The sequence below is a fragment of the Delphinus delphis genome, chromosome 2, assembly GCF_949987515.2.
Source record: "Delphinus delphis chromosome 2, mDelDel1.2, whole genome shotgun sequence".
In the NCBI taxonomy this organism is placed as follows: domain Eukaryota; kingdom Metazoa; phylum Chordata; class Mammalia; order Artiodactyla; family Delphinidae; genus Delphinus; species Delphinus delphis.
Window position 1 is genome coordinate 154,567,194 of NC_082684.1, and position 25,864 is coordinate 154,593,057.

At 44.0% G+C, this 25,864-nt stretch overlaps 1 protein-coding gene across 3 annotated transcripts in view; it reads right to left on the reverse strand.

Moving 5' to 3' along the window:
- The window catches only part of ITIH5 (inter-alpha-trypsin inhibitor heavy chain 5), a 91,867-nt gene that overhangs the window by 62,121 nt on the left and 3,882 nt on the right, over nt 1-25,864 (reverse strand). For 2 of the 3 annotated variants that reach the window (XM_060006016.1, XM_060006015.1), the window contains exons 1-2: nt 17,933-18,109; nt 8,820-8,864 (exon numbers count right to left, since the gene is read on the reverse strand). In XM_060006016.1, coding sequence (XP_059861999.1) covers nt 8,820-8,864; nt 17,933-18,022 — 135 coding nt within the window. In that variant the 5' untranslated portion in view covers nt 18,023-18,109. Of the gene's footprint in view, nt 1-8,819; nt 8,865-17,932; nt 18,110-25,864 lie in introns of those variants that run through there. The other variant, XM_060006018.1, reaches the window with a different exon arrangement.

A 25,864-nucleotide genomic window follows, 5' to 3' on the forward strand; every position in this document is an offset into this window, starting at 1 on the left:
TCGATGATTATATATATAAAAAATATATATATGATTTTATATATAAAATATATAATCACATATATATTTATATATAATATATAATCATATATATGATTATATTTTTTATTTAAAAATATTCTTTTTTAAAAAATAAATTTATTTATTTATTTTATTTTTGGGTCTTCGTGGCTGCACACAGGCTTTCTTCAGTTGCGGCGAGCGGGGGCTACTCTTTGTTGCGGTGCGCAGGCTTCTCATTGCGGTGGCTTCTCTTGTTGTGCAGCACGGGCTCTAGGCACACGGGCTTCAGTAGTTGTGGCATGCGGGCTCAGTAGTTGTGGCTCGCGGGCTCTAGAGCGCAGGCTCAGTAGCTGTGGCGCACAGGCTTAGTTGCTCCGCGGCATGTGGGATCTTCCCGGACCAGGGCTCGACCCCGTGACCCCTGCATTGGCAGGCGGATTCTTAACCACTGCACCACCAGGGAAGTCCTCTTTTTTTAAAATTGGGGTATAGTTGCTTTACAACGTCACAAAGAGTAAGTCAGAAAGAGAAAAACAAACATTGTATGTTAACGCATATATGTGGAATCTAGAAAAATGGTACAGATGAACCTATTTGCAGGGCAGCAATAGAGACACAGACGTAGAGAACGGATGTGTGGACACGGCGGGGGGAAGGGGAGGGTGGTATGAATTGGGAGATTGGGACTGACATATATACACTACCATGTGTAAAACAGAGAGCTAGTGGGAACCTGCTGTATAGCCCAAGGAGCTCAGCTCGGTGCTCTGTGATGACCTAGATGGGTGGGATGGAGCAGGGAGGGTGGGAGGGAGACCCGAGAGGAAAGGGATATATGTATGCATATAGCTGATTCACTTCGCTGTACAGCAGAAACTAACACAACACTGTAAAGCAAGGTTGACAAAACATTCTTTATGAACATCTCGTCTCTTTAGGACAAAATCCGCTGCTTTAGCCGCCAAGTTGAGAGAAGATTTTCATACAACAACAGAAACTGGACACCTTCCTCGTACACCTTTAGACATTTAGACCTGGACCTTTAGACCTGGACACCTTTAGACATTTGAGTTTACAACCCTACTTTAGCGTGAGTTGCCCTTGAGCTGGATTTAGTCATTTTGTTAATTTATTTCGAACTCTATGCTCTTTCTGATCTCTACGTGCTTTATTGGTTTTGTTTTGGGAACTAGACTTCTGCATATTAGAAACGCCCTTGAAATGAAGAAGTTATAGTAAAAGCTATCAAGACAAATACAAAGAAAAAGAAACTCTCAAGTCCAATCCCCTCACTTTACCAACGTTAAGACCAGGCTAGGGTACTTGCCCCTGGTCAGAAATCCAGCATGAGAATATGGAGTTGCTGACTTCCAATCCTGCCTCTTCTGTAAAAGGATTCCAGAGGTGGCCTGGCTGATCAAGGCTTTTCCCAGCGGTCACTGTTAGACAGCCAGTAAAATACAGAACTGCCAAAGCATAGTATATGTAATGCTGGTTCAATTCAAAAGTTACCTGTAAACCTCAGTTATCCCCCCCATTAAACTGTAAACACTCCAGACAGGTCAGGGAGCTGAATCCATTCTGCACTAGTGCCACATTCTGACATTTTCTAGAACTTTTTTCTTTTTTCTTTTGGGTTGCACCATGCAGCTTGCAGGATCTTAGTTCCCTGACCAGGGATTGAACCCACACCCCCTGCCATGGAAGCGCGGAGTCCTAACCACTGGACCACCAGGGAATTCGGCCCCCCCAATATTTTTCTTATCAACTTATCACTTCTTTACACAAAAGTCGAGCACTACTAGGGAGAAAATCTTGTTTAGTTTACGTCTTTGATAAACAGAGCATACAACTCTAGCTGCACGGCATTCCAAACAAAACGGAGTTTCTACCATAAAGAGTCCTTGCCCTGTACTATTTCTAAAGTATTTAAAGATCTTCTGCACTTGGTACCCTTGAGATTATCTTTGATGTCATGTTGATTTGTTCTCATTTATGAGATAATTATCACTTAAAATCTCACTGCAATTAAAATGTGAAAATTAGGAGACGCCTGACAAAATGCTAAGTTTGACTACTATGGTATCTTCTTTTGCCTTAAGATTACGGATGTAGCAGAATTTTCCACAACATTACATCACGAGGAAGCACAGTTTATGGTCTGTAGCCCCGAGAGACAGGCTGAGAAAAGTTTCAAGAAACTATTTTAGTTTTACTGCTTCTGCCCAGTTAGTGTTTTCCCACAGGAGCCCCTGTGTTATTTACATGGATAGCCCTTGCCTTTCCGTGACTGCGCTGTCCGCCAAAAATCTATTAACATCAATTATGTGCAACTCTATCCCCCATCCCCGAAAGCTACCCATCCCTTCCCCTGCCCCTCCTGGCCTGTGAACACGTGGAAAACGGGGGCCATGACTTATTCCTTTTTTCTCGCCCACAGCTCTCAGCAAAGAATCAAAATCAAAAACATTTGTAAAACTGAATTTTCGGAATCTTGAACAATTAGAGAAAAATAGATATCCTCCAAAGGGAAATAGTAATAAACTAGTATTTCAGAAGCACGACTCTAGATTCTATGATGGATTGGGAAGAAATATTACACACGATCTGTTCTCTCAAGGCGCGGTGGGAAGAAAGTGCAAAAAATAGAGAGAAGCACAGGAAGATATAGGGAGATATACGTATTTACTTTTTTTTACTGGAGTATAGTTGCTTTACAATGTTGTGTCAGTTTCTGCCGCACAGCAAAGTGAATCAGCTATACGTATACATATATCCCCTCTTTTTTGGATTTCCTTCCCATTTAGGTCACCACAGAGGACTGAGTAGAGTTCCCTGTGCTATATAGTAAGTTCTCATTAGTTATCTATTTTATACACAGTACTGTATATATGTCAATCCCAATGTCCCGATTCATCCCACCCCTCTCCTTTCCCCCTTGGTATCCATATGTTTCTTCTCTACGTCTGTGTCTCTATTTCTGCTTTGCAAATAAGATCATTTATATCATTTTTCTAGATTCCACATATATGCGTTAATGTATATTTGTTTTTCTCCTTCTGACTTACTTCACTCTGTATGACAGTCTCTAGGTCCATTCACGTCTCTGCAACTGACACAATTTCATTCCTTTTTATGACTGAGTAATATTTACTGATTGACTAGAAGACTTTCCAGAGCTCAGAAGGAAGAGAAAACAGTGAAGACCATAAAAGTAAGAAAAGGCTTTTAAAGAGATGTAGGATTTACATGTGGTGAAAGAAAACAAAAAGACATAGAAAAAACAAAAAACACAAAAGACATAGAAATGGGAAGGAACCATAGCCCATTCCTGGCACAAGAATAGTGCAGTTTAGTTAGAAAGGAGGGCACATGGGGCGAAGAATATTGGCCAGGTACATAAAATCGCGAGGAGATGCACCACCCCAAGGCCAAGCACAGAACCTGGAATGGGAGAGGTTTAGGAAAATGTGTCATAAAAGAGAGGATATAAAACCATGGTCTAGGTTTTTCCCAAAGCACAGTTCTTAAAAATCCAACATGCTTCCCATATATGCATTCAACTCAGTATTTTGTTTGGGGATGTGGGCTGAAAAACAGGGGGCAGAAGTCAAGTCTTCCTGTGACATAATAATGTCTTCATTATCTTTTCTGAAAAAACGAAACAGATGGAAAAGCACTTTTAGGCAGGGAGTGTCTTAATTAGCTGCTTGGGGGACCAGAGGTTTCTGTGTAACTCATGTGAGTCACTTAAGATCAAGTCACCCAGAAGACATCCTGAATCCCCCAAGATGCCATCTGGAACTGTGACAGGGGAGTGTTTGCCACGGCCTTTGCCAGGAGCCAGGTCTCTTCCCAGAAGATTGACCTTCTGCTGTTTTGTCCTGGTCTAAGAGTTCTTTGTCGACCACTAGAAGAAATCAGCCCAAAGGTGGGAGAGAACCTCAGAAACAACTTCATCAGCTCCTCTCACTTTATGGAGCTTGGCAATTGGCTGACTCCAGTCCAGAGATCTTTACTAAACCTGAATGCTTCTTCCTTTTGAGAAAAACACAGCGCATGCTGTTATTACATGAAGCAGAGGACTTCAGACAGGGCACCTCCCTGATGACTGTATTTACCACCCTGGGGAAATAATTTTCCTTCTGTAGACAGAGGGTGTCATCAGCTCTGAATTGCCTATTTGCGGTAATACATTCTATAGGGCAATATTTCATTATGCTTAGAGAGGAAACACAAAATGCAATTATCTTTTTTTTTTTTTTTTTTTTTTTTGCGGTACGCGGGCCTCTCACTGTTGCGGCCTCTCCCGTTGCGGAGCACAGGCTCCGGACGCACAGGCTCAGTGGCCATGGCTCATGGGCCCAGCTGCTCCGTGGCACGTGGGATCTTCCCGGACCGGGGCACGAACCCGTGTCCCCTGCATCAGCAGGCGGACTCTCAACCACTGCGCCACCAGGGAAGCCCGCAATTATCATCTTTATGCAGAAGAAAAATTCCATTCTGTATACCCCCTAAAACAGATAAACCACGATGGCTAGAGTTGGGAGCAGGGAGACAGACACGTACGTAGCTGGCTCTCAGTGAGGTAATGGGGCCCAGCACCACACTACCTGCTGAACTGTCTATATTTTCTTATTTTCGATACTCCTGATGCTCTGGCATTTGGGGCTTTGATCTTGGAGAGGCTGCTCCTCCCAGGGCCAGCTGATTCCTAGAGATAACAAATGACACCCCTGCAAGCACACCTTCGAGATACAACCAATCAGCACAGAGCCCTCTACCTCAACCACCTCCTTTACCAAACTCTCACACACCAACCAATATTCCCCCTGCCCCGTATCACCCCAGGACCAGGTACCCAACCACTGGGGACCATCGCTGTAGCCCAGAGACTGCCAACATTATTCCAACTGCCCAATCCTAAGCTTAAGCAGCATGCCTAACCTGACTCATCAATTTCTTCCTGTAGAAACCCCAATAAAGGCTCTTGGCCGCATTCTCTCTCTGTCCCTGCTGCCCCCTGACTGACCCGGTGCTTCCCCACATAGCGCTGCCATGCTTCTCATCCCTTGGGACCTCTGAGTATAAACTTCCTCCTTCGTGAGGATCATTTCCGTGTCTGTGTGTCTCACCACGTCTGCTCAAAACATATCCCGGCTACAAATTTTAGAATATCTGCTAGGAAGGGGATGCCAAGACATAGCCCCTGCCATCGGGAGGTTAAAGGATGGCAGTGAATTATTTTAGGAAAACAGGCCAGTAGCTGTTAAGCACCATGGAGACTCAGAAAAAAAGATACTCCTGTTTTTCGAAACATACACATTTTTGGCATCTGTGATACAAGGGCTTCCTTAAAAGAGTATCTACTTAATTCAGAATAAAATCAAGCAAATCCCCAGGGGTCCATGAGCTGGCAGTGACAGGAGGGTACCAGCTGTGGCCACCGCGTCCTCTTCGTTAATTAGAGTAGAGAACATTCAGATTAGTGTGGTATGGCTAGAACACAAAATACAAGGAGACTCGGGTAAACGAGGGCTACAGAGGCAGGCAGGAGCCAGAACACAAGGGGCCATAGATGTCCTCAGAGTTAATCCTACAGGTGATACAAAGTCACTGAAGGCATTTGCAAAAGAGAGTGATGCACCAGACCTATGCTGGAAAGATCATTCTGGTACTGTTTGGATGGGTAAATCAAGTCCACATCACAAAATTATAATACATGCATCAATAAAAGTGAGCCTTTTAACGTTACTAGATTTCTAAGAAAATTTAAGAGATTGTATAGAACAGTCTAAGCCAAAGGGCCAAGGAAATCTTTTTAACCAAGAATGAAACCTTGAAGGGTATAAAGAAGAGATAAACTTATTTATTACTCAGGAACTTAAAGCTTTTATATGGCAACTATACTATATACAAAGTTAATAGACAAGTAACAGATTTAGGGGAGAACTCTTCCAATTCAGAAGACAGAGTATGTACAGCACACAAAGATTTCTTACATACTGACAATTAGGGGATAAAAAAACACAATAGAAAAATGGGTGCAGGAAAAATTTCACAGAAGAATGACTCTGAATGGCCAATAAATATATGGGGGAAAGTCCAGACTCAGGGAAATGCACATTAAAGGAACAATGAGGTATCACTTTAAATCTAAGAGACTGACAAATCAAAAGGAGTAATTATAGCACTGCTGGCAGAAACGTACATATTCATCACTGCTGACAGAAATGAAATTAAGACATAAGGTACTAGGTGTATTCAAAAAGTAGCCTGACTACATCTATCAAAATTAAAAGTGTGTGTGCACTCTGACTCAGCAATCCTCTTACTGAAAATCTCAGCCACAGAATTAAAAGCACCCACATAATAGAAAAAAAATTTTTGCAGCAGCATTTACAGGGGCAAAAAAATTGGAAAAATATTGAAAGCTCATCAATAGTAGAATGCTTGATAAACCATCGTGTGCCAACAACCTGTAATATTTTTTCACCATCTCAAAGAATGGATAGAGGCAGGCCAGGTGAGGCACTGTTGAGTGAAAATAATAAGAAACAGAAAAATACAATCAGGTGAGGAGGCAGCTGTGTGTATAAGTGACAAGCACAGACTCAGAAGCTAGACTGCTGGGACTCAAAATCCTGGTTCAACCACCTCTTTCGGAAAGTGTAATCTTGGACAAGTGGCTCAATCTCTCTGAACCTCGGTTTTCTCATCTGTAAAATGTCTCTATATTTGGTTGAGCTATGACACATGACGCGCTCAGGACAGTGCCTGGCACGTGGTCAGCATGCAGGGAACAGTAGCTGTGGTTACATGGTCCCACTGTCTGAAAGCAAATATGAGAACCCTCATACATGCCAATGTACACGAGGGTCCCCCACCTGCCTCTGCCATGATGTTTTTCTCATGGCATCTTCTCTATTCCTAACACACTTCACCATTTATTTATTGGCTGTGTCTATCTCTGCCCCGCTTTAGAATTCAAGCTCTATGAAAGACAGGGTCTTTTGCCTGTTTCGTTCATTGCTATACTCCCAATGCCTTGAACATCTCTGGGCAGACAGTAAGGATTCAAAAAAATACTTGTTGGGAATTCCCTGGCAGTCCAGTGGTTAGGACTCGGCGCTTTCACTGCAAGCAGCAACGGGTTCAATCCCTGGCCAGGGAACTAAGATCCCACAAGCCGCATGGCTTGGCCAAAAACAAAACAAAACAAAACAAAAACCTTGTTGAATGAATGAATATGTGTATCCATGTCTTGCTGGGAGACTACTGTCCATGAGTCTGGTATTTCTGCACATTTTCTGTGCAGAGGCACTGGCTACCTCTGTTTTGTACTGCATTTTCCAGGATATTTGTATAATGAACAGCTTGGGAAGAGAGAGGTGGGGTTTTCCTTCAGAGCAAAGGGCAGGTTGGCTTAAAGTCCAGAATAATAAAGAGAATGTCTCCCTCCAGGGCAAAGATCAGGCAGGCTTAGTGTTCATTACAAAAGAGGCAGGTTCCCTAAGCTTAGCGTTTCTCTCTTTTTTTTTTTTTTGACTAATATTTATTGGAGTATGGTTGATTCACAATGCTGTGCTCGTTTCTGCTGTACAGCAAAGGGAACCAGTTATACCTATACACATACCCACTCTTTTTTAGATTCTTTTCCCACATAGGTCATCATAGAGTACTGAGTAGAGTTCCCTGTGCTATACAGTACCTCTCTTGTGATAAAACCAACCACGTGTGTAGGTGTCGCCTGGCCCTCTCTGTATCACTACATGAGAACTGAGCTGGAGGAAAGGCACCAATCCTGCCACTCTGACTTCTGCTCTTACTGTGAGTAATAAATCATCCTTCATCTCTGGCCCAGGAGTCTCCTGTTTTGTGCCAGCATCCATGAAACAGCAACAGACTAGCTTATTGGCTTGTAAGTCGGGTAAAAATCTAGACGCTTCACAATTCTTTACCCGTTTATGTTCACATATGTCTGTGTATGATGATGTGAACATGAACAAAAACATGAGACAATGAGGTTAGCAAACCTGGGGTATGGGGAGTCGAGATTGGGAGAATAGGAGAAGGGAGGGGAGGAAGAGGCCATGCAGAAAACGATGAGAATACAAAGTCCTGGTCCAAATAAAGATGGTAATGATTGCGACATTGGTCATGGTCAATCCAGCCTTGACTCGACCACCAGCCAGGAGTGCGGAGGCCTCGGGTAAATGGCTCATTCCTGAGGATGTACAGAGGAATCCGTAGCCTCAGAGCCTGAAGGCGTGTCCCCACATTTTGATAGATCACGGCACACACAGCGGGAAGGAAGGACTGAGATCATTTCAGTTAAATGCTTAGAATCCTGAACATCTGCCCAAGTTCCATCTGGAAACTCCAGCATGCACTGAGAGCCTGGACCAACTTCCATTACACAAAGCTTTAATCTATAAATGGGAATTCTTTGCTTGCTTTAGCTGTTGACTTCACAACACAGCCTTTATTTCTTGTGTAAGAACATCATAAAAAAGTAAAGATTCACTTAGGTGTTGGGCTTTTTTCTAAGAAGGTCTTTGAAAACTTCATACTTTGTCCTTACAGTTCTACTGGAATAATCAGGTCTCTTTTCAGAAAAAAAATCCACTTAAAGAAAGCCTTATAAAAGCCTATAAAAGAAAGCCTTACAGAAGCTACACTGTTTCATGTTCGATTTCTTCTACATGCAATTTATAAGCTTTGGGGGAGCTGCGAACATAGTTATTGCCTGGTTCAAAATACACAGAATAGCAAGGGGAACAGATTTTTAAGAGAATATACGTGAATATACGTACCAGCCTTTGCAACAGCCTGACTTGTCTTGGGACCCTGAGTGCAACCTAGAAGAAGAAAAGAGACATGAAATATGATCGTGAGGTCATTCTCATGTGAGTTACATGAGGGGGTTAAAACCAATTCGAATTCATGCAAAGGGTTATCCATCCTGAAAAGCAGTTTTGACCTGTAACCAGGGAGCATCCAGGCCAGGATTAGAATTCATCCCTCTCAGACCTGGCTGACTGCTGAACCCATGATGTCACACCCCCTCCTCACCTGAGGGTTCTTACATCTGTTAGGGGAAGACAGATGAAATGGCCAGGACAGAGTTCATTAGAATATCTGTTTTCGGTTTCCATTCATTTTTGGCTTGAAAATCGGCTCTTTGCTGTTGTGTCTGCTACAACGAGTAAACCTGTCAGCTCAACTCTGATGGGCTCATTTACTCTGCTCAAAACTCCAGGAAACTCTGGAAGCAAAACTGAACTTACCTTGAACTTTCTTACTGTGTTTTTTTGTGGATGATTTGTTATACTTTCCCACATGCAGAGGAGGGGCAGGGGATGGTAATAACATCCTTATTTTTAAAAATCATATAATAATTAACCAGCCCCTCTGGACTAATTTAAAAGTCCTAGCTGGTTGCTGAGTATTTCTCATGACACATCACTGTTTAAAGAACAGAAGTGTTAACTACCGCTGCTGTGAGTGATGAATCGGCCTTTCTGGAGGGCAGTTTGACAATGTCGATCACAGACTTGGAAAATATGCTTAGACTGTATGCATGCCTTTTTCAACAGCTTTATGAGGTATAATTTACAAACAATAAAATTCATTCATTTAAAACAATTCAATGTTTTTTAGTGTATGCACAGAGTTGTGCAATCACCACGACAATCAAGTTAGAACGTTTTTATTGTCCTAACAGAAAGGCTCCCAACCCCAGCCTTTGCCCTGGGCCCAGGCAACCACTAATCTACTTTGTCTCTATGGATTTACTCATTCTGGGCATTTCATATACACGGAATCATACCATATGTGGTCATTTATTACTGGCTTTTTTCACTTAGCGTAATCTTGTAGCATTTATCAGCACTTTGTTCTTTTTTACGTCTGAATAATATTCCATTGTGTGGATACACCACATTTTGTTTATCCATTGGCCAGTTGATGGACGTTTAGGTTATTTCTACTTTTTGGCTATTATTTATAATGTGGAACTTGAACTCTATGAACATTCACATAGAGTTCTTTGTGTTGGACATATGTTTTCAGTTTCCTCAGGCAGATACCTACAAGTGGAATTCCTGGATCATATGATAAATTTAACTTTTAAGAAATAGATAAACCAGTTTTCAAAGCAGCTGCAACATTTTACATTTCCACCAGTATGCACGTCTTCTAATTTAGAAATCCTAGTTTCAGAAAAGCATCATATGGGGGAAAAATCAATAGGAAAAGAAATGAATGTACAAAAAAATTCTTTGCAACTTTTAAAACAATTGCTAATCATTGGAAATACCCTAACATATCCTTTAAAAATGGTTTGGTTCAATATATTATGATACATTGATTAATTAGAATATAGCTATTGAAAATAATACTATGGGTCTATATTTACTGACATCAATGTTAATTTTACTAGACTTCTGTGCTGTTCCCCAAATATTTCTCCAACTCTCTGCCAGAAGGATTGCATTTCCTGGCCCCCTTGTGGGAAGACAGAGCCACGGGACTGGCTCTGGCCAATAAGTTATGAATGTTAAGTGGTATCTGTCACTTCTGCGCCAAGGATTTGATCGCAGGTGTGAGGTCCTCCAGAACTGCCTTTTCTCACCGGCATAGTAATTAGCAACGTTTGATATGGTCACTGCTCCACCAAGCCCAAGATCACACTTGCTGCACCGACAATCCAAGATGGACAAGTCATACAAGCAAGAAACAAACGTTTGTCATTTAAGTCACTGAGATTTGGGGGTTGTTACCCCAGTACAGCCTGGCCTGTCCTCACTTATACATTCAGCCATATTTTAAGTGATTAAATCAGGTAGCAAAACGCTATCTTTAACATGATCTCATTTTTATAAGTGTCTACGTGTGTAGAATGTGCCCAAAATGCTAATGGCTGTTACCTTTGAGCGATTAAATTCTTCTTCTTTAAACTTTTTTGGACTACCTCAGTTTTGGACAAATTACTGTGTATCATTTCCAAATAGGAAAAAAAACAATAAAGATATTTCCATTTTGTAAACTCAAAGTATAACAGAAACTGGTTTAACCACTATCCTCTCCCTGATCCCTCCTGAAAATAGATAATGCTACTGTACATTACCATTATAAGCCATTATAGAGTCTCCTATTCTACAGAACATGGAATAGAAAGAATTAGTACAGGGTTTTAGGTTGACATCGGCCCTGGCTCCATGAGAACCAAACAATGACTAGGAGGACACTGGTTTCTATTTCTAAAATGACATGGGATGATTGGGACCATCCAAGGAAAGCCAGAATAAGTTTCCTGGGCAAGGTCTCCATCGGGTCTGCAGGCTCAGCTCAGGCCTCTCCCTTCCTAAAATTGTGGAATAGGCTGGGGACCACTTAAGATAGCCATGGTCAGAAGGGAAGCTCAGGCCTGCGCAGGTATTATGTTCTCCGGTTGATCTAAAGTATTTCTTTGATGTCTCCTCCTTTGTAAAATAGGTTTTCCATGAAAATAAACAAGCATTAAGAAGAACAAGAGAGGCTGGTTTCTCATTTTTGAGATGACTGGCCTCTCAGGGGATCACGATGGCTACACTTCAGTCCAAATTTAGACTCGGACTGAACCAGAATCAAAACTTCCTGGTACCAGCTAGGATTAGAAGTGGAAATGACAGCAGTCATCTTCATTGTTTTTAGTTAGGAATTCCTGATCCCTTTTATTGTTCGAGAGTTTTCCCCTTGCCTTGTAAGAACCTGGGAGTGTGGGTTAAGGACAGGTGAGTGACCGACTCCAGCTTAATGTCAAGGGCTGCCATGAATAGTAATCTCAGAGCATGGACCTCCAGATAATAGACTTAAGAGATGGCTCAAATAGGATTTTTTGCTCCTACTGAGTTGAGCTTGCTTCTCCAGCATCAGAACAGATGTCCAGACCACAGTGTTTACTGCGAAATACCAGCCATGACCTTTGCCATCAAGGACCATACTACCTAACCGGAAAGAAGTACACTCAGGAACACTTAGTAGACGAGGTAATTTTTACAAAGGAAATGGAAAAAAGAAGAGTTCACTATGTTCTCAGATGACCGTGAGAGGCTTTACAATGGAGGGATGGCTAGAAGTAGTTGTGTAGGATGTTTGTTGGAGTGGAATGAAAGGGGAAGGGAAATTTACAGAGCATCCAGTTCAATATGGGAAGCATGCTGGGAAAAAGCTCAGAATCTGCCTCTTTAGCTCACATGGACCAAGCAGCATTCCCTACCAGTATGTGCAAGGGTGGCTGAAGACTGCCTCTGCACAAAGAATGTAGCGGTAACACCGTCAGAGCTGGAGGACTGGAATCTCCATCCACTCCATCATCGGACAGTCCAGCCAGAGGTAGAAAACAGCAGGCACTGCTTCATGTTCGTAATTTGGATAACAGAGATGGTATTTTCCCGCCAGAATCGATCACAGGGTTGGAACAGGATTGGGAGGGAAGAGAAGCACCGTGAAAGCGTTCCAGAAAATCCACAGATGGGAAAGAGCACAGGAAAGGAGAAGAGGAGTGAACCCTAATTCCACCCAGGGTGAGGGATATCGTGAACACGTAGAACACACACACACATGCCCATTACGGATGGATGCTTTAATGACCCGGGTGCCCTGAAAGAGGGACAGAAAGGCAGGGTTCATGCCCTCAGGCTGTACTTAGGCCAGCCTCAGCCACACACCATCAAACGGCTGAAGACAGGAGTTCCTGGTGGGCTCTGTGCCAGAAATGTATCTACCCGCCGGGCTCCATCTTCTGAGGGCATGCTGAAAACCTGAAACCAAGAGCCAGGAACTCAGGAGTCTGCTGCCTCAGAGATCTGATACAGGACCTGACACCAAACCCAGGGCTACAGGCTGCAAAGCACGGGAGCTGCCACCCATCACCTGGACCGAGGACAGTTAGTCTGGGAGGATCCCATCTGGGTAATTCTCAAAAGTTCTCTTCCTTTGGAGAAATGTTGCTGCAGGTTGTCCTGCTATGAACCTCTTGCCCTTTGGGGGGCCCATAACCTCAGCAATGGAAGAAGAAACTTCTTTTGGGGGCTGAAATTCCAAACAATTTTCCAGGCAGCTGGAAAAACAAAACCCAAACCAACTATCCTTAGGCAAGTCACCTTGTTTCTTTTAACCTGTGAGAAACAAGGGAAATGGATCTGGTTTGTGGGAAGATAATGAGGAGGGTGGGACCACCCCCCAACCCCACAAAGAAAGCTCAGGTCTCCATCCTATGGCCCCATTTTCCTAAACGGACCCTCTGCTCCTTAGATACAGAAAGCTTACAGGACCTCCAGCTGGACCTCTGACAGCACCGTGGGCACGGCTGCTTTATGTTAGCGCATCCAAGACTTTAGGAGAACGTTAGTTAGGAACACTAAGCCACATACGACTCATCGCCCAGCTCGCGGGACTCCCCCATCCTTCTCCCCACCTCCCCCTCAGAGAAACCAGATATGGCTGGCTCTGGTTCGGGAGTGAGGAAATCTCTGGAATCTCTCCTGTTAATACCCTTCTTCCCCATCCAGCCTTAGGACTCCACTGCAACGATCACACCCGTGCACATAAAGGAGACATTATCGAGTGGTCTGGAGCTCACAGAATCTTTCCGTGACTTTCCTTTTCAAAGCGTTAAGAAAAAAACAAAACTGGTCTTGATTTTCTTTGTTTTCCCAAATGCAAAGGTTCTGAGTGAGAGACTATAAAACTTAAAACCGCAGAAATGCTTGATTCAGGGAATTAGAAATGTATCACCACTGTGCGTGCGGTACCAGAAGCCTATGCTGAACACAACCTATGTGCCAGGAGCTACAAATTAAAATCGTGTTTAAACAAATTACGTTACATTGTAAATATGAAAGTGGCGGTCTTTGGAGGCGTCATTGAGAGCCCGGCTTGGCATTCAGCACTCCTGGGTTCTAATCTAGGCTCTGAAATATCACTTGCGTGCATCACTTCCCCTGGGTGGACTTCCGTAGTTCCCCTGGAGCATAAGCTAGCTGAGGCCTTCCTTGCAGTGTCAGAGATTCAACCAGGCTGTGCATAAATAGCCCAAATAGCTAATAGGACCTGAGTGCTTACTATATGTAAGTGCTGTGCCTGAATCAGCTCATTTTATCCTCACAACAAACAGGAGCAGAAGTGGGTTTGTTACTTTTTATTTAATAGTTTATGATTGTTTAGAAGCTAATAAAAGGTGAGCATCAGGATCCTTCACTTGCACGGTCCCTTAACAAACGGTGGTATTCGTAGTGTTTGTCAAAATGTGTCATTTGCTGTGATTTATTTATCCTTCTAAATAAATGTTTATTTTAGCACTTTTAGCATTTAGCATTTTTCTTTAAGAGGGCTTTGCCCATTATATAAACTTGACTCCTCTCTCAAAACTTAGATCCGCCCCTGCCTATGAAGTAGGAACCATTAACAACGCCATCTTGCAGGTGAGGAAACGGAGACCCAGAGAGGTTAAGTTACTTGCCCAAGTACACACAGCCAGTAAGTGGTGGGATCCAGATTTGAACCCAGGCAGTCTGGTTCCACTTGGGGTGCTCTTAACCGTATACTTTATTGCTTCTTATTATTTCTACACAGAGCTCCTAGCAAACTCTCCCTGACACTCAACACTTGGTGCCTACTACTACTATGTAAATTAAAAACTGCTTTTGTAATAATGGGAACACAGCTCCATCCTTAGTTAAAGAAACCATGTCAGTTTGAGGGACTTCCCTGGTGGTCCAGCGGTTAAGAATCGCCTTCCAATGCATGGGACGCGGGTTCGATTCCTGGTTGGGGAACCAAGATCCTGCATGCCGCTGGGCAACTAAGCCCGCGAGCCCGCGTGCCACAACTACAGAGAAGCCTGCGAGCCACAATGAAGGCATGACACAGCCAAAAATAAATAAATAAATATTTTAAAAAAAAAAGAAACTATATCAATTTGAAAGCAGGCTGATTTTATACAAGAGTCTTGCTTTTTAATATTGATTTCCTGAAAGATGCTTTCAAAGCTGAATTAGTCTAAGTGTGGTCCATGCATCACCTGCATCAGGATCACCTGGGTCCCACCCAAACCCAGTGGATGGAAATTGATGGGGGTGGGGCACAGGAATCTGAATGTTTAAAGAGCCCCCTGAGTGCCTTTCTGCAAGATGAAGTTTGAAAACCACTGCAGATAGTGGGTTTATTACACTACGGGTAACACTGTTTACAGAGGAGGTGGAGAGGGAGGAAGGGACTTGAATCTAGCATATTATTAGTAATATTTTCAATTAAAGGTATATAACAAGCTAATAGGCAAGCTGCAACACAAGAATTGCAACACAAGCTAATAGGCAAGTTCAGGTACATTAAAATTTACATATTCATTGACATTTAAACATTGTTCACCAAATACCATATGATATCACTTATACGTGGAATTTAAAACTGGACATAAATGAACCTATCTATGAAACAGAAGAGAATCAGGGACATAGAGAATAGACTGGTGGTCGCCAAGGGGGAGGGATGGTGGGAGAGGTTTGGATTGGGAGTTAGGGATTAGCAGACGCCAACTATTATATACAGAAAGGATAAATAACAAGGTCCTACTGTATAGCACAGGGAAGTATATTCAATATCCTGTGATAAACCAGAATGGAAAAGAATATGAAAAAGAATGTAAATATATATATGTATAACTGAATCACTTTGCTATACAGCAGAAATTAACACATTGTAATTCAACTATACTTGAATAAAAAATAAAATTTTTAAAAATTGTTCACATATAATTTTGAAGACCATAATTACTGAGACCAAAGCACTAACTGCATTGCCAGGCACCATTCTAAGTTCTAAGTATATTAACTATTTTAATCTTCAAAATCCTTTTAATTAAGTAATCTCATCATCCCCATTCTCAAGATGGGTAAATAGGGGCTCATAGATGTTAATTAACTCCCCAGTAACTGCAGAGCCAGGATTCAAACCCAGGAAGTCTGGTTCTGGAGCCTGTGCTCTCAAATCCTACATCTTATACACACACACAAATTTTTTTAATAGAGTATAAAAAGGTAAAATCGCAAATTTTCACAGAACTTTATATTTGGAGTCTTTTCTGATTTAGTCATTTTCCAGATGAATAAATAGTGCCGTGAGTTGACGAATGCATGAAGTCACTAAAATGGGCTAAACCTATGTTCTTCTATTCAGGGAAGTTCAGTGTTAAGCCTACTTGGACTTGCAGATGTCAGAGCTTTAATCCCTCCTCCCAGCTCATAAACAGAATCTTTGTTTCAGGGCTTCCCACATTCTTCTCCCTCCGCCCCCTAAAAAAAGTTTTAGGATCTTTACCCTAAATTCCTACCCTCAGCATTTCAGCTGCCCAAGCCTGACAGCAGCCACCAACATTAAGCGCTGACACCGTTCCCTGCACCTTAGGTGTATTAACTATCCAATCCTCATCACCCTGTTCTCTCAAACTTTTCAAAGAATTGGAGATTGAAGCACCCAGGACCTTGCTCAGCGTCACAGAGCTGGTAAGTGCCAGAATCAGGAATCAGCCCAGGCACCAAGTCTATGCCCTTAACCACTGACCAAAACAGCTACCATTTCTTGAGCACCCACTGTATACCAGGTCCTTTACATAAACTAGCAGCTGGATCCTTACAAGTATGCTCAAGAGGAGGTGTGTTCCGTGCTGTGATGGACAGTAAAGGAAGGCTCAGAGAAGGTAAGCAGCTTGTCCAGACCATACAGCTGTAAAAGGCAAAGGAGAGACCAGCCTTTCTCTCTGGATCCGAAGCCTGCATGTTTCTCCTCCACCGAACAGCCTCCTGGAATTTTTATGGGTTATTCCTCCTGATAGTCCTACAAGAGAATGACCATTTCTTCCATTTCACAGATAAGCACATCCTTGAGGGAGTGTCAACATGAAAGTAACTATGGGATGTTTAGGTAGATTCTGTTTTCCAGATCTGCTCTTCAAACCAAGGTGCTGGGAAAGGGGACACAAAGTATACTTGCTTATCTCTTCTTCCCATCCTATGAAAGCATGCTATCAGCTAAACAATTTAAATACGTGTGTGTAAACAGCACCAGGAGACACAGAAATGCACTGTCTACTTTAGAAATGCACTGTCTACTTTAATCAGGACAGAGCCATTTCTCCCTATAAGGTCTGTGCTTTGAAAACTGTTCCAACCTGTTTTATACTCTTCAAAGAGCTTTCCTATCCATGGGGCATTGTACTGAGATTTCATATTTGCAGGTTTCATTCACCTGTGAGGTTAAGCCATTTAAAAAACTCTGGCAGATACACAGAATATTAACCAGGGTAACTGAGACCCTTTGGTTCTTGATCCTCTGCCCATCATCTGGCCACCTTTAAACTGCTAAAGCATTGATAAGAACCTGATGGAAAGTCGTGTTCTCCCGGTTTTCAGATGGGAAAAGCAGAGGTTTCCAGGAGTTTGGAACTTTTCCTATATGTGCTTTCTCTCTGGAACAACTGGGAACCGACAGCAACAACACACTACCCCCACACACGAGTCTTAAAGAATCCTGTAGTTAACTTGGGGCTCTGGCTCAGAAATGAACAACAAAAAACTAGCAGAAACCCGCGCAGGTAACAGGAGCCAAGGAGATTTGGTTCTGCAGGACTTTGAAGTGGCAGACACAACTCTGCAAGAAACTTCGCCAGCCAGACGCTCTCCTCGAGGGACCAGTAGATGGGGAAGTTCCCGAGCAGAAGGCTGGGGACAGAGAGGAGGTGGAGGAAAGATGTGACAGGAGATGGGGGTGAACCCTCCCTCTCTAGCGTCCAGGATCCTGTCCGGCAGCCACGCGCCCGAAGGAGGCGGTGGGAAAGGGCGGCAGCCCGCGTCCGGGGCCCGCCTTGGGCCCCCCGAACTCCACTTACTTGCTCCGAAGTGTCCCCCCAGCTCTGCACCTCTTCCAGCGACCCCGCGCAGAAAGGCAGGGCCAAGCACAGCCCGAGCAGCGGGAGCATGGCAGAGCCGGGGCGGTGTCACCGGAATGCGGCGGGACGCGGCGGGACGCGCGGGGTACAGCGCGGGGTACAGCGCGAGGTGCAGCGCTGGGCTCGCGGCTGCGAACGCGCGCGGCCCCGCCCCCGCGCCCCACAGGCCCCGCCCCCCGCACGCCCCGCCCGGGCCCCTCACCACCACAGACCCCGCCCCACCGCGCACCCCTCCCCGGCCCCGCCTCCGCACCCTCCGGCCCCGCCCCTTCGGTCCCTCTCCCTCGCCCCTCCGACCCTGCACTCCCGCGAGACCCCCGGCTCCGGCCCAGCATTCCCGCGAGCTCCGCCCCCATCCTGCCCCGCGCCCCTGCACCCACACCGGTTACCCCCCCACCCCGCCCAGAGCGCACAGCTCACACCCGCTCCCTTGTCCTTTCCCCCCCACCCGTAAGCCCCGCCCCTCCCTCGGCTTCTTGTGGCACCTCCCTCCACCTCCAAGCCCCCGACCGACCCTCTCTTCCTCTCCCGCTTCTTCATGGACTCACTTCATTACTGTCGCAGGAGAACACGGTAAGGGCCAGCCTGACCCTCGGTACACAGCCCACCCGTTCACCTGCTATATATACCCCCCATATGTACCACCCTCCCACTGCTAATATATACCACCCCCTCACCTACTGTATGTACCACCACCATTCCCCCACCTGCCAGCCTAAAGGCAACAAGAGACCTTCTGCCTTCTTCTGAGAGAACAGCGCATTCCCCTTGGCGTCCAACTCTGACGCTCACAGGCCCAACGAAGGGGTGCTAATTTGTAGTCTAATGCAGAATGGCATTAGCAATGTGGTCCCGTTTTATGTGGCTCTGGCGTAAAGGAACAGAAAAGAGGAAGCTAGGATTGGCACCATGTCGTAGTATTTCTGATTTTTTGGCTGTTAATCATGAAAGTGAATGTCATTGTTATCATAGTTACAAACTATCGGTGATGTTTCTGTCTGTCATAGAATAATTATCTGGCAACCCCTCACCCACTGACTGGCCTTTTAGAGTCTGGGCTCCATCTTTTTTTTTTTTTTTTTTTGTGGGACACGGGCCTCTCACTGTTGTGGACTCTCCCGTTGCGGAGCACAGGCTCCGGACGCGCAGGCTCAGCGGCCATGGCTCACGGGCCCAGCCGCTCCGCGGCATGTGGGGTCGTCCCGGACCGGGGCACGAACCCGTGTTCCCTTCATCGTCAGGCGGACTCTCAACCACTGCGCCACCAGGGAAGCCCTGGGCTCCATCTTTGTACCTGGTAGACACACAATGAGTTGGAGCTGTTTGTTTCCTCTTCCAAAAGACAAGCACCTCAAAGACATTTTTTATGTCTCTGTAAAAATTGCATCTAAATCAATACACTGAGTAGTAGAAGTTGGCATCAATCTCAGTGGCCAAGAACAGGGAAATGGTTACCTCAAATGATGGAACGTCCATCCTGTGGAATGTTATGCAGCTATTAAATAATAATCACGAGGTCTATGGAAACAGGGAAAATGTTTACAGCATAATCTAAAGGAAAAAGTCAGATCACATGCCGTATCGAGAGTATGAGTGTAATTAGGTAAAAATACATATGCATGGACATCAGAAGCAGGGAAAAATGAAAACCGTGGGTGGGTTAGCTTATGGTGATATCTCTTTTTAAAATATTTTATTTACTCTTGTTGAAACGCTGATTGTTTAAACAAAGACATTAAGAGAAGGGGAAATGTTGCTATGGTGAAATAAATGAAAGGAAGATCATTGTCATTAGCAGTTGAACATTTAATAGCCTAACCACTGACTAATTTTAAAAAATGCCACCAACATGAAGTGACAGTAGCTGGTCCAGCTGAGTTTCTGCAACAAAAACACTGGTAAAGGAGAAGGAAGTCAAAGGATTTTTATTTTTAGTTCTTTACTAACCGTGAGTTACAGATGTATCCCAGGCGCACTTAGAAACTTTGCAGCCTACAAAGCCTGCCTACCCCCATCCTCATTTTAAAACTAAGGAGGAGAGCCCCAAATCTGGAATCAAGGTTTGCCTATTGCCCCCCCACCCCTCGCCGCCAAAGGGAAATACCTACTGGTGAACTGAAAGTTGAATTTGGACAAAGCCGGGTTATTTGAAAGGAAACAGTAACAGCTACTGTTATTTCCATCAATCCTCCAACAGGACTGGGACCCGGTCTTTGTCTCTACCATCCCTCTCCTACTGGACTCTATTTTTGACCTTATATCTGCTCTTGGTCCCAATTTGTCCCAACTGGTTTCAGCAGAGGTCAAACAGTCAAGAGAAGAGTTTTATTTTCTTCATCTGGTAGGACTCTCCTATTGTACTCTAGGCTGTGGTGCTAACGGTTGTTACATTGTTTTGTGGCCCCTTTGACCAAATGGATCCCACCTTCCCTGAGGGCAAGCATCTTCCACAACTTGTAACACTGTGCTGAGGGTACAGTTAGCATTGAAGAAGCATTCCATGAATGGAATTAGGAGACTGGAGGCCTGAGGGTGCCCCCCACCCCTGCCGCCAAGCTGGCTGTGCTGAGGCAGAGGAGGCCTGGGCTGTATTCACTTTCTAGCTATGTGACTTGAGAGAGTTTCTAAACTTCCTAGTATTTGCAGACTGTAATAGCCTAGGCTTCTGTGTGATGTCAGAGCATCTGCACGACCAGATAGGGATGATCTTTAAAAACTAGGTAGTGTGATACAAATAAAACACAGTGAGACTTCCCTGGCGGTCCAGTGTTTAAGACTTTACCTTCCAATGCAGGGGGTGCAGGTTAGATCCCTGGTCGGAGAGCTAAGATCCCACATGACTCGCTGCCAAAAAAACCCACAAAAAAACCAAAAGAACCCTGTGAAAGGTTTACAAAACTCTTGATAAGCATAGACAGTGATTTATATTGACCTTATAAATATGGATGAAAAAAAATTAACTGTCCTCCCCCAAAAGGGGCTGAGGTATCCCCGTGCATGTGTCCTTTGATGCCAGGAGTTGCTGACTTTGCAGTTTGAGACCACAAAGCTTCTAGAACCTCAAAGCCAAAACCCTATCCTGACTTTTCCAAGGAGACACATCAGGGGCTTACCAGGCCCACACTCCAGTTAGGCACAAATCTCCAGCCAGGACCCAGGTGCTCATTGGCAGAATCTGGGTCCAGGGCTCAGCAGCAAGGGCTTCATAGTGCAAGAACGAAGAGGAGCTGCTGGTCGGAGAGGCCCCCGTGCCGGCTCTTGCCAGGAAATGGCTCCCCTGTGTAACTGAAGGATGGGCCAGGGATTCCAGAATTTTAGAATCAGACTCATTAGAGTTAGGGGCTTTCCCCTGGTCCCCCGCTTGAGACCACCAATTGATGGGCCCAGCTAGTGTAGCCAGGGCAGAGACTGAAGAGGGAAGGCAGGCTGTCCATTTGGTCTCTTTTCTTCTCCCTTGAATTTACCCCCGAGGGTCACCGCCTGGTCCCTCTATCCAGCTGCTCTGAGATTCAAGCCCTTCCTCCGGCCCCCACATCAGTCCCTCCCTTGTCTGTGTTCCTTTCTGAGTGTTTGCAAGGCCATTGTTCTCTTCTGGGCCAGCTCTTTCTCACCTCCCCGGTCTCACCTTTTTATCTACTTACATGGCCTTGTGTTTCTCCTGGACCCCTGACAACTTTGCATAATCCTGACAGTTTCTTACAACTTGCCTTTTTTTTTTTTAATCAAAAAGACTGGGGAGGAAACGGATTCATTTTGGCCTTGGCTCCACGGTTTCCCAGGAGCCCTTGATATCTTGGGAGTCTAGTTATACCCACTGTTCACCTAGTTTACAGACAGTGAGTTTTACCCAGACAGAAGATTTGTGAAACTGGAAGCAGAGAATACAGTTTTCCAATTTCTTCTGATTGATGATTTGCTGAATTTATCAACTATTCACAAAGTGTAACACATCATATTTTATTTTAATTATCTGCTTAGAGAGTTGAGACCCTAATTAGACTTGATTTGCTCATGGGCAAGGATTGTCTCATGCTCATTTTTATATTCCCAGTCTGCCTGGAATAGAGTCGACATGCAGTGCGTTTGATGGATGGTTGAAAGAATGTGTTTCTGGCTTTATGATGCCCTGTGCTAGCTGTGTTATAACAGGGGTTTTAGACACAGTCCACAACCTGGAAGAATTTACCATTTAGATATGAAGGTGGAACTAACAGACAACATAATTTGAGCTCAGTGGTGAGATGCTAAGTGGAGAGGAGGGTGAGATTGTGATTGTGGTCTAGAATAATTAGAAAAGGCTTCGGGGAGGAAGTGGAAATTATTCTTTGCGTGAATCGGATTTGAAAGCCAGGTGGAGAAGACAGGGCATTAAGGAGACAGGGGAAGGAGAAGGTCCAAGAGTGGAAAAGGCTTTGACATCGGGGAAAAGAACACAGAATGCTGGGGGAAAGGTCCAAGTTTGGGGAGTTACCTGTAGAATGTTCCTGAGCTAACAGGTGGGAAAGGAGATCTCAGTAGTCCCCAGGGGCAAACCTGCAGACCAGTGCAGGCTCGTGACAACGTTTTCTCCAGCCCCTTGCAAAAGGAGATAAATAAATGGAGGGATTATGGTATATTTTTTTCATCAAGCTAATTTTTTTTAAAGAACTGTCCTTGTCACTCCTATTAGTGATAGTGTCACTCCTATTAGTGATCGTGTTTTTGTCACTCCTATTAGTGATAGTGTCTCACTGGGGGTCCTTGGGTGAGAAGAGTATGTCCCCAGGGGTGGTGCAGTGGAGGAGGCGGTGAACCAGAGCCTCAGGAAGGCGTTGGGGGGAAAACTTGCCATTTGGGAAATCTCCCAGATGATTCTGAAATCCCGCCCACACCCTCCACAAACGGCACCGTATACCTAGATGTTATAAAAACTATTACTGTTTCAGTGACCCATACTTGCTGCCATTATTAATACTATAAAATGAGTAGTTAAATATATATTTTTTTTGCTTTTTCGAATAAACCTTTCATGTTAATGAAACTTTTAAAAAATACATTTTTACTTGATAAACATGTGGTCTAACCTTCTCATGTAAGGAAAAAGTACAATTTCAAATCAAGTCAACTTGACATTTCAGTACAGCCAGGTGAAAGTGAGCAACCAGTTGTAAATCAAGTAACTTGTTCTTAGTAAACCATTAAAGTTAAATTAAATGGCTCATTGCCACATGCTGTATTGATAGGTTATGTTGTTTAGGAATCTGACAGAGACATTTACACAGCCTCCAAAGCTCTCAGTGTAAATTAGGCTCAATAAACATTTCATGTGATGCATTATGCATTTGCAAGAGCACACATACTTTTTAAAAAATTTATTTTAGGGCTTCCCTGGTGGCGCAGTGGTTGAGAGTCCGCCTGCCGATGCAGGGGACACGCGTTCGTGCCCTGGTCCGGGAAGATCCCACATGCCGCGGAGCGGCTGAGCCCGTGAGCCATGGCCACTGAGCCTGCGCGTCCGGAGCCTGTGCTCCGCAACGGGAGAGGCCATGACAGTGAGAGGCCCGCGTACCGCAAAAAAAAAAAAAAAAAAAAAAATTATTTTATTGAAGTATAATTGATTTACAATGTGTTAATTTCTATTGTACAGCAAAGTTATACATATATTTACAGTCTTTTTCATATTCTTTTCCATTATGGTTTATCACAGGATATTGAATATAGTTCCCTGTGCTATACAGTAGGACCTCGTTGTTTATCCATTCTATATATGATAGTTTGCATCTGCTAATCCCAAACTCCCAATCCACCCCTCCCCCACCTACCCCCTCCTTGGCAATGACAAGTCTTGAGAAGAACACACATGCTTTTTAATGACACCCACGCTGTGGACTCCCCACCTAGGATTCATCTGGGCTAAGTGACTGTGATGCCAGTCTATAGTTACGTATATGTAGAACTCTCTATAGATTTACGTGGTAGGCCCACTAATGAAAAGCCAAAGAAATGTAACCCTCTGGCAGCAGTCTGTACCAGATCTGGACATCCATCTACGCTTTGACCCATCAGTCCCACTTTGGGGCATTTATCATGCAAATAAACCTGCTCACATATAAAATGGTGTAGGTACAAAGTTATTCACCACAGCATTGTTTGTAATGCCCAGAAACTGGAATGAATCCAAACGTTCATTAACAGGAGTCTGGTTAAATATAACATGATAGCATGAAGCTGGAAGAAAGGATGAGGCAGCTTCCTCTGTGTTGCTGTAGAGAGATACCCAATATATTATAAAATTAAGAAAAAAGAGCAAGTGTAATGTGTGCCGTCTTTAGTGTTAGAAAAGAAGAAGATAAGGAAGCATAGTCATGATCCCTTGTATTTGCATAGAGCAATTCTAGGAAACATAGACATAGAAGAAGCGTGTTTGGGGAAGGCAGGATGGTGAGAGGGTGGGAACAGGTCAGAATCCAGGAGAGGAAGGGAAGAATTTTGTTCTTACACATAATATTTGATCTTTTTACTTTTGAACACTGTGAATATATTACCCGTTCGGGCTCAATTGATCAATTAATTTAAAATTATAGCTGCAACAAAAACAACAATAATAATGGAAAAGCTGACTCCTGAGGGTTCTCTCACATCAGACTTGATCTTACCTGGGCTTGTTGGGTTAATGCTAACCTCAGTAGCACACACGGGAGGGACCTGTACGCCCCGAAACACAGACACACACACACACACACACACACACACCCACCCCACTCAATGACTCTGGTTTCCTATACACTCCCTTGTTCTGTCTTTCTTCCTTGCTTTGCATGGAATGCATTCCACTGACTCATCAGGTTGGTGAGTGCTATTTGCGCCTCTAGGAGAGACCTCATCTCTTTGTTTACACGTCTGTCTTCCTTACTAAACCAAGACCCAGCGGAGGGCAGGCTCTGTGTTCTGTTCATCTTCGTATGCTTCGTCAGCCCCCAGCAAGCTTGAGAAATATTTATTGACTCAGTAAGGAAGACTCAGAATGGCCTGCTCTTCACGGTGTGCCTTTCACTGGGAATTTCTACCACACCAGCCTGCATGGCCATAAGACCTTAGACAAAGTGTTTACCTCTCTGGGGGTGAATATTTTCCAAGAAAAAGCAGAATATTGACTTTCAATGGCTGAAAATGTTTTTAGCCCACAGTTATCTCTCTTTATTATTTATTCATCTTTGTGAGAGTTATAATTAAAAGAACAGGGGAAAGACAACTGAATTTGACCCGCAATATAACATTCTATCCGATGTTTAATCTTCTCTGAGAGGATTAGATCCTGATGGGCTTGAGTTCTCATGGTGAGAGAAGCGAGTTCTAATCTGTCACTTTCCCCACTCCTACCTCTATTTTTCTATGCTGGAGACCCTTGCCCCTTCAAAGATTCCCCCCAAAAATCTGCTCTCAGAAACCGCTATCATCTTTCTCCAAACATACGGACTAAAATCATCGCCTTCCCTTGAAAAATTTTAAGGATTATATGTAGTAATATATTTTTATTATTCCCGAGGTCATCAGAAGGCACAACTAGCATGAATTTGGCCTTATTTCCTGAAATGCACACACACACAAAAAATCAAAGCCAGTTCCTCACTCTTCGGCATTAGCTGTGGATGGCTGTCTTTACTTTTCTGCATCTGTGTTAAAGAGTAATTCAAAGCCAGGCAAATCATTCTGAAGAAATATTTGTCCGTTGAGCAATGGTTTGTTTCTGTAGAAGTGCTCACTGAACACTGAACAAGCTCAGTGCAAAGTTAGGAATTAATCTTATCTTTTGGAAGAATGCCTAGGGCCCCGAGAGGTGTCCTGGTTTTCTGGGATTTAACCGGGGACCACAGAAGACTTGAAATAGCACAG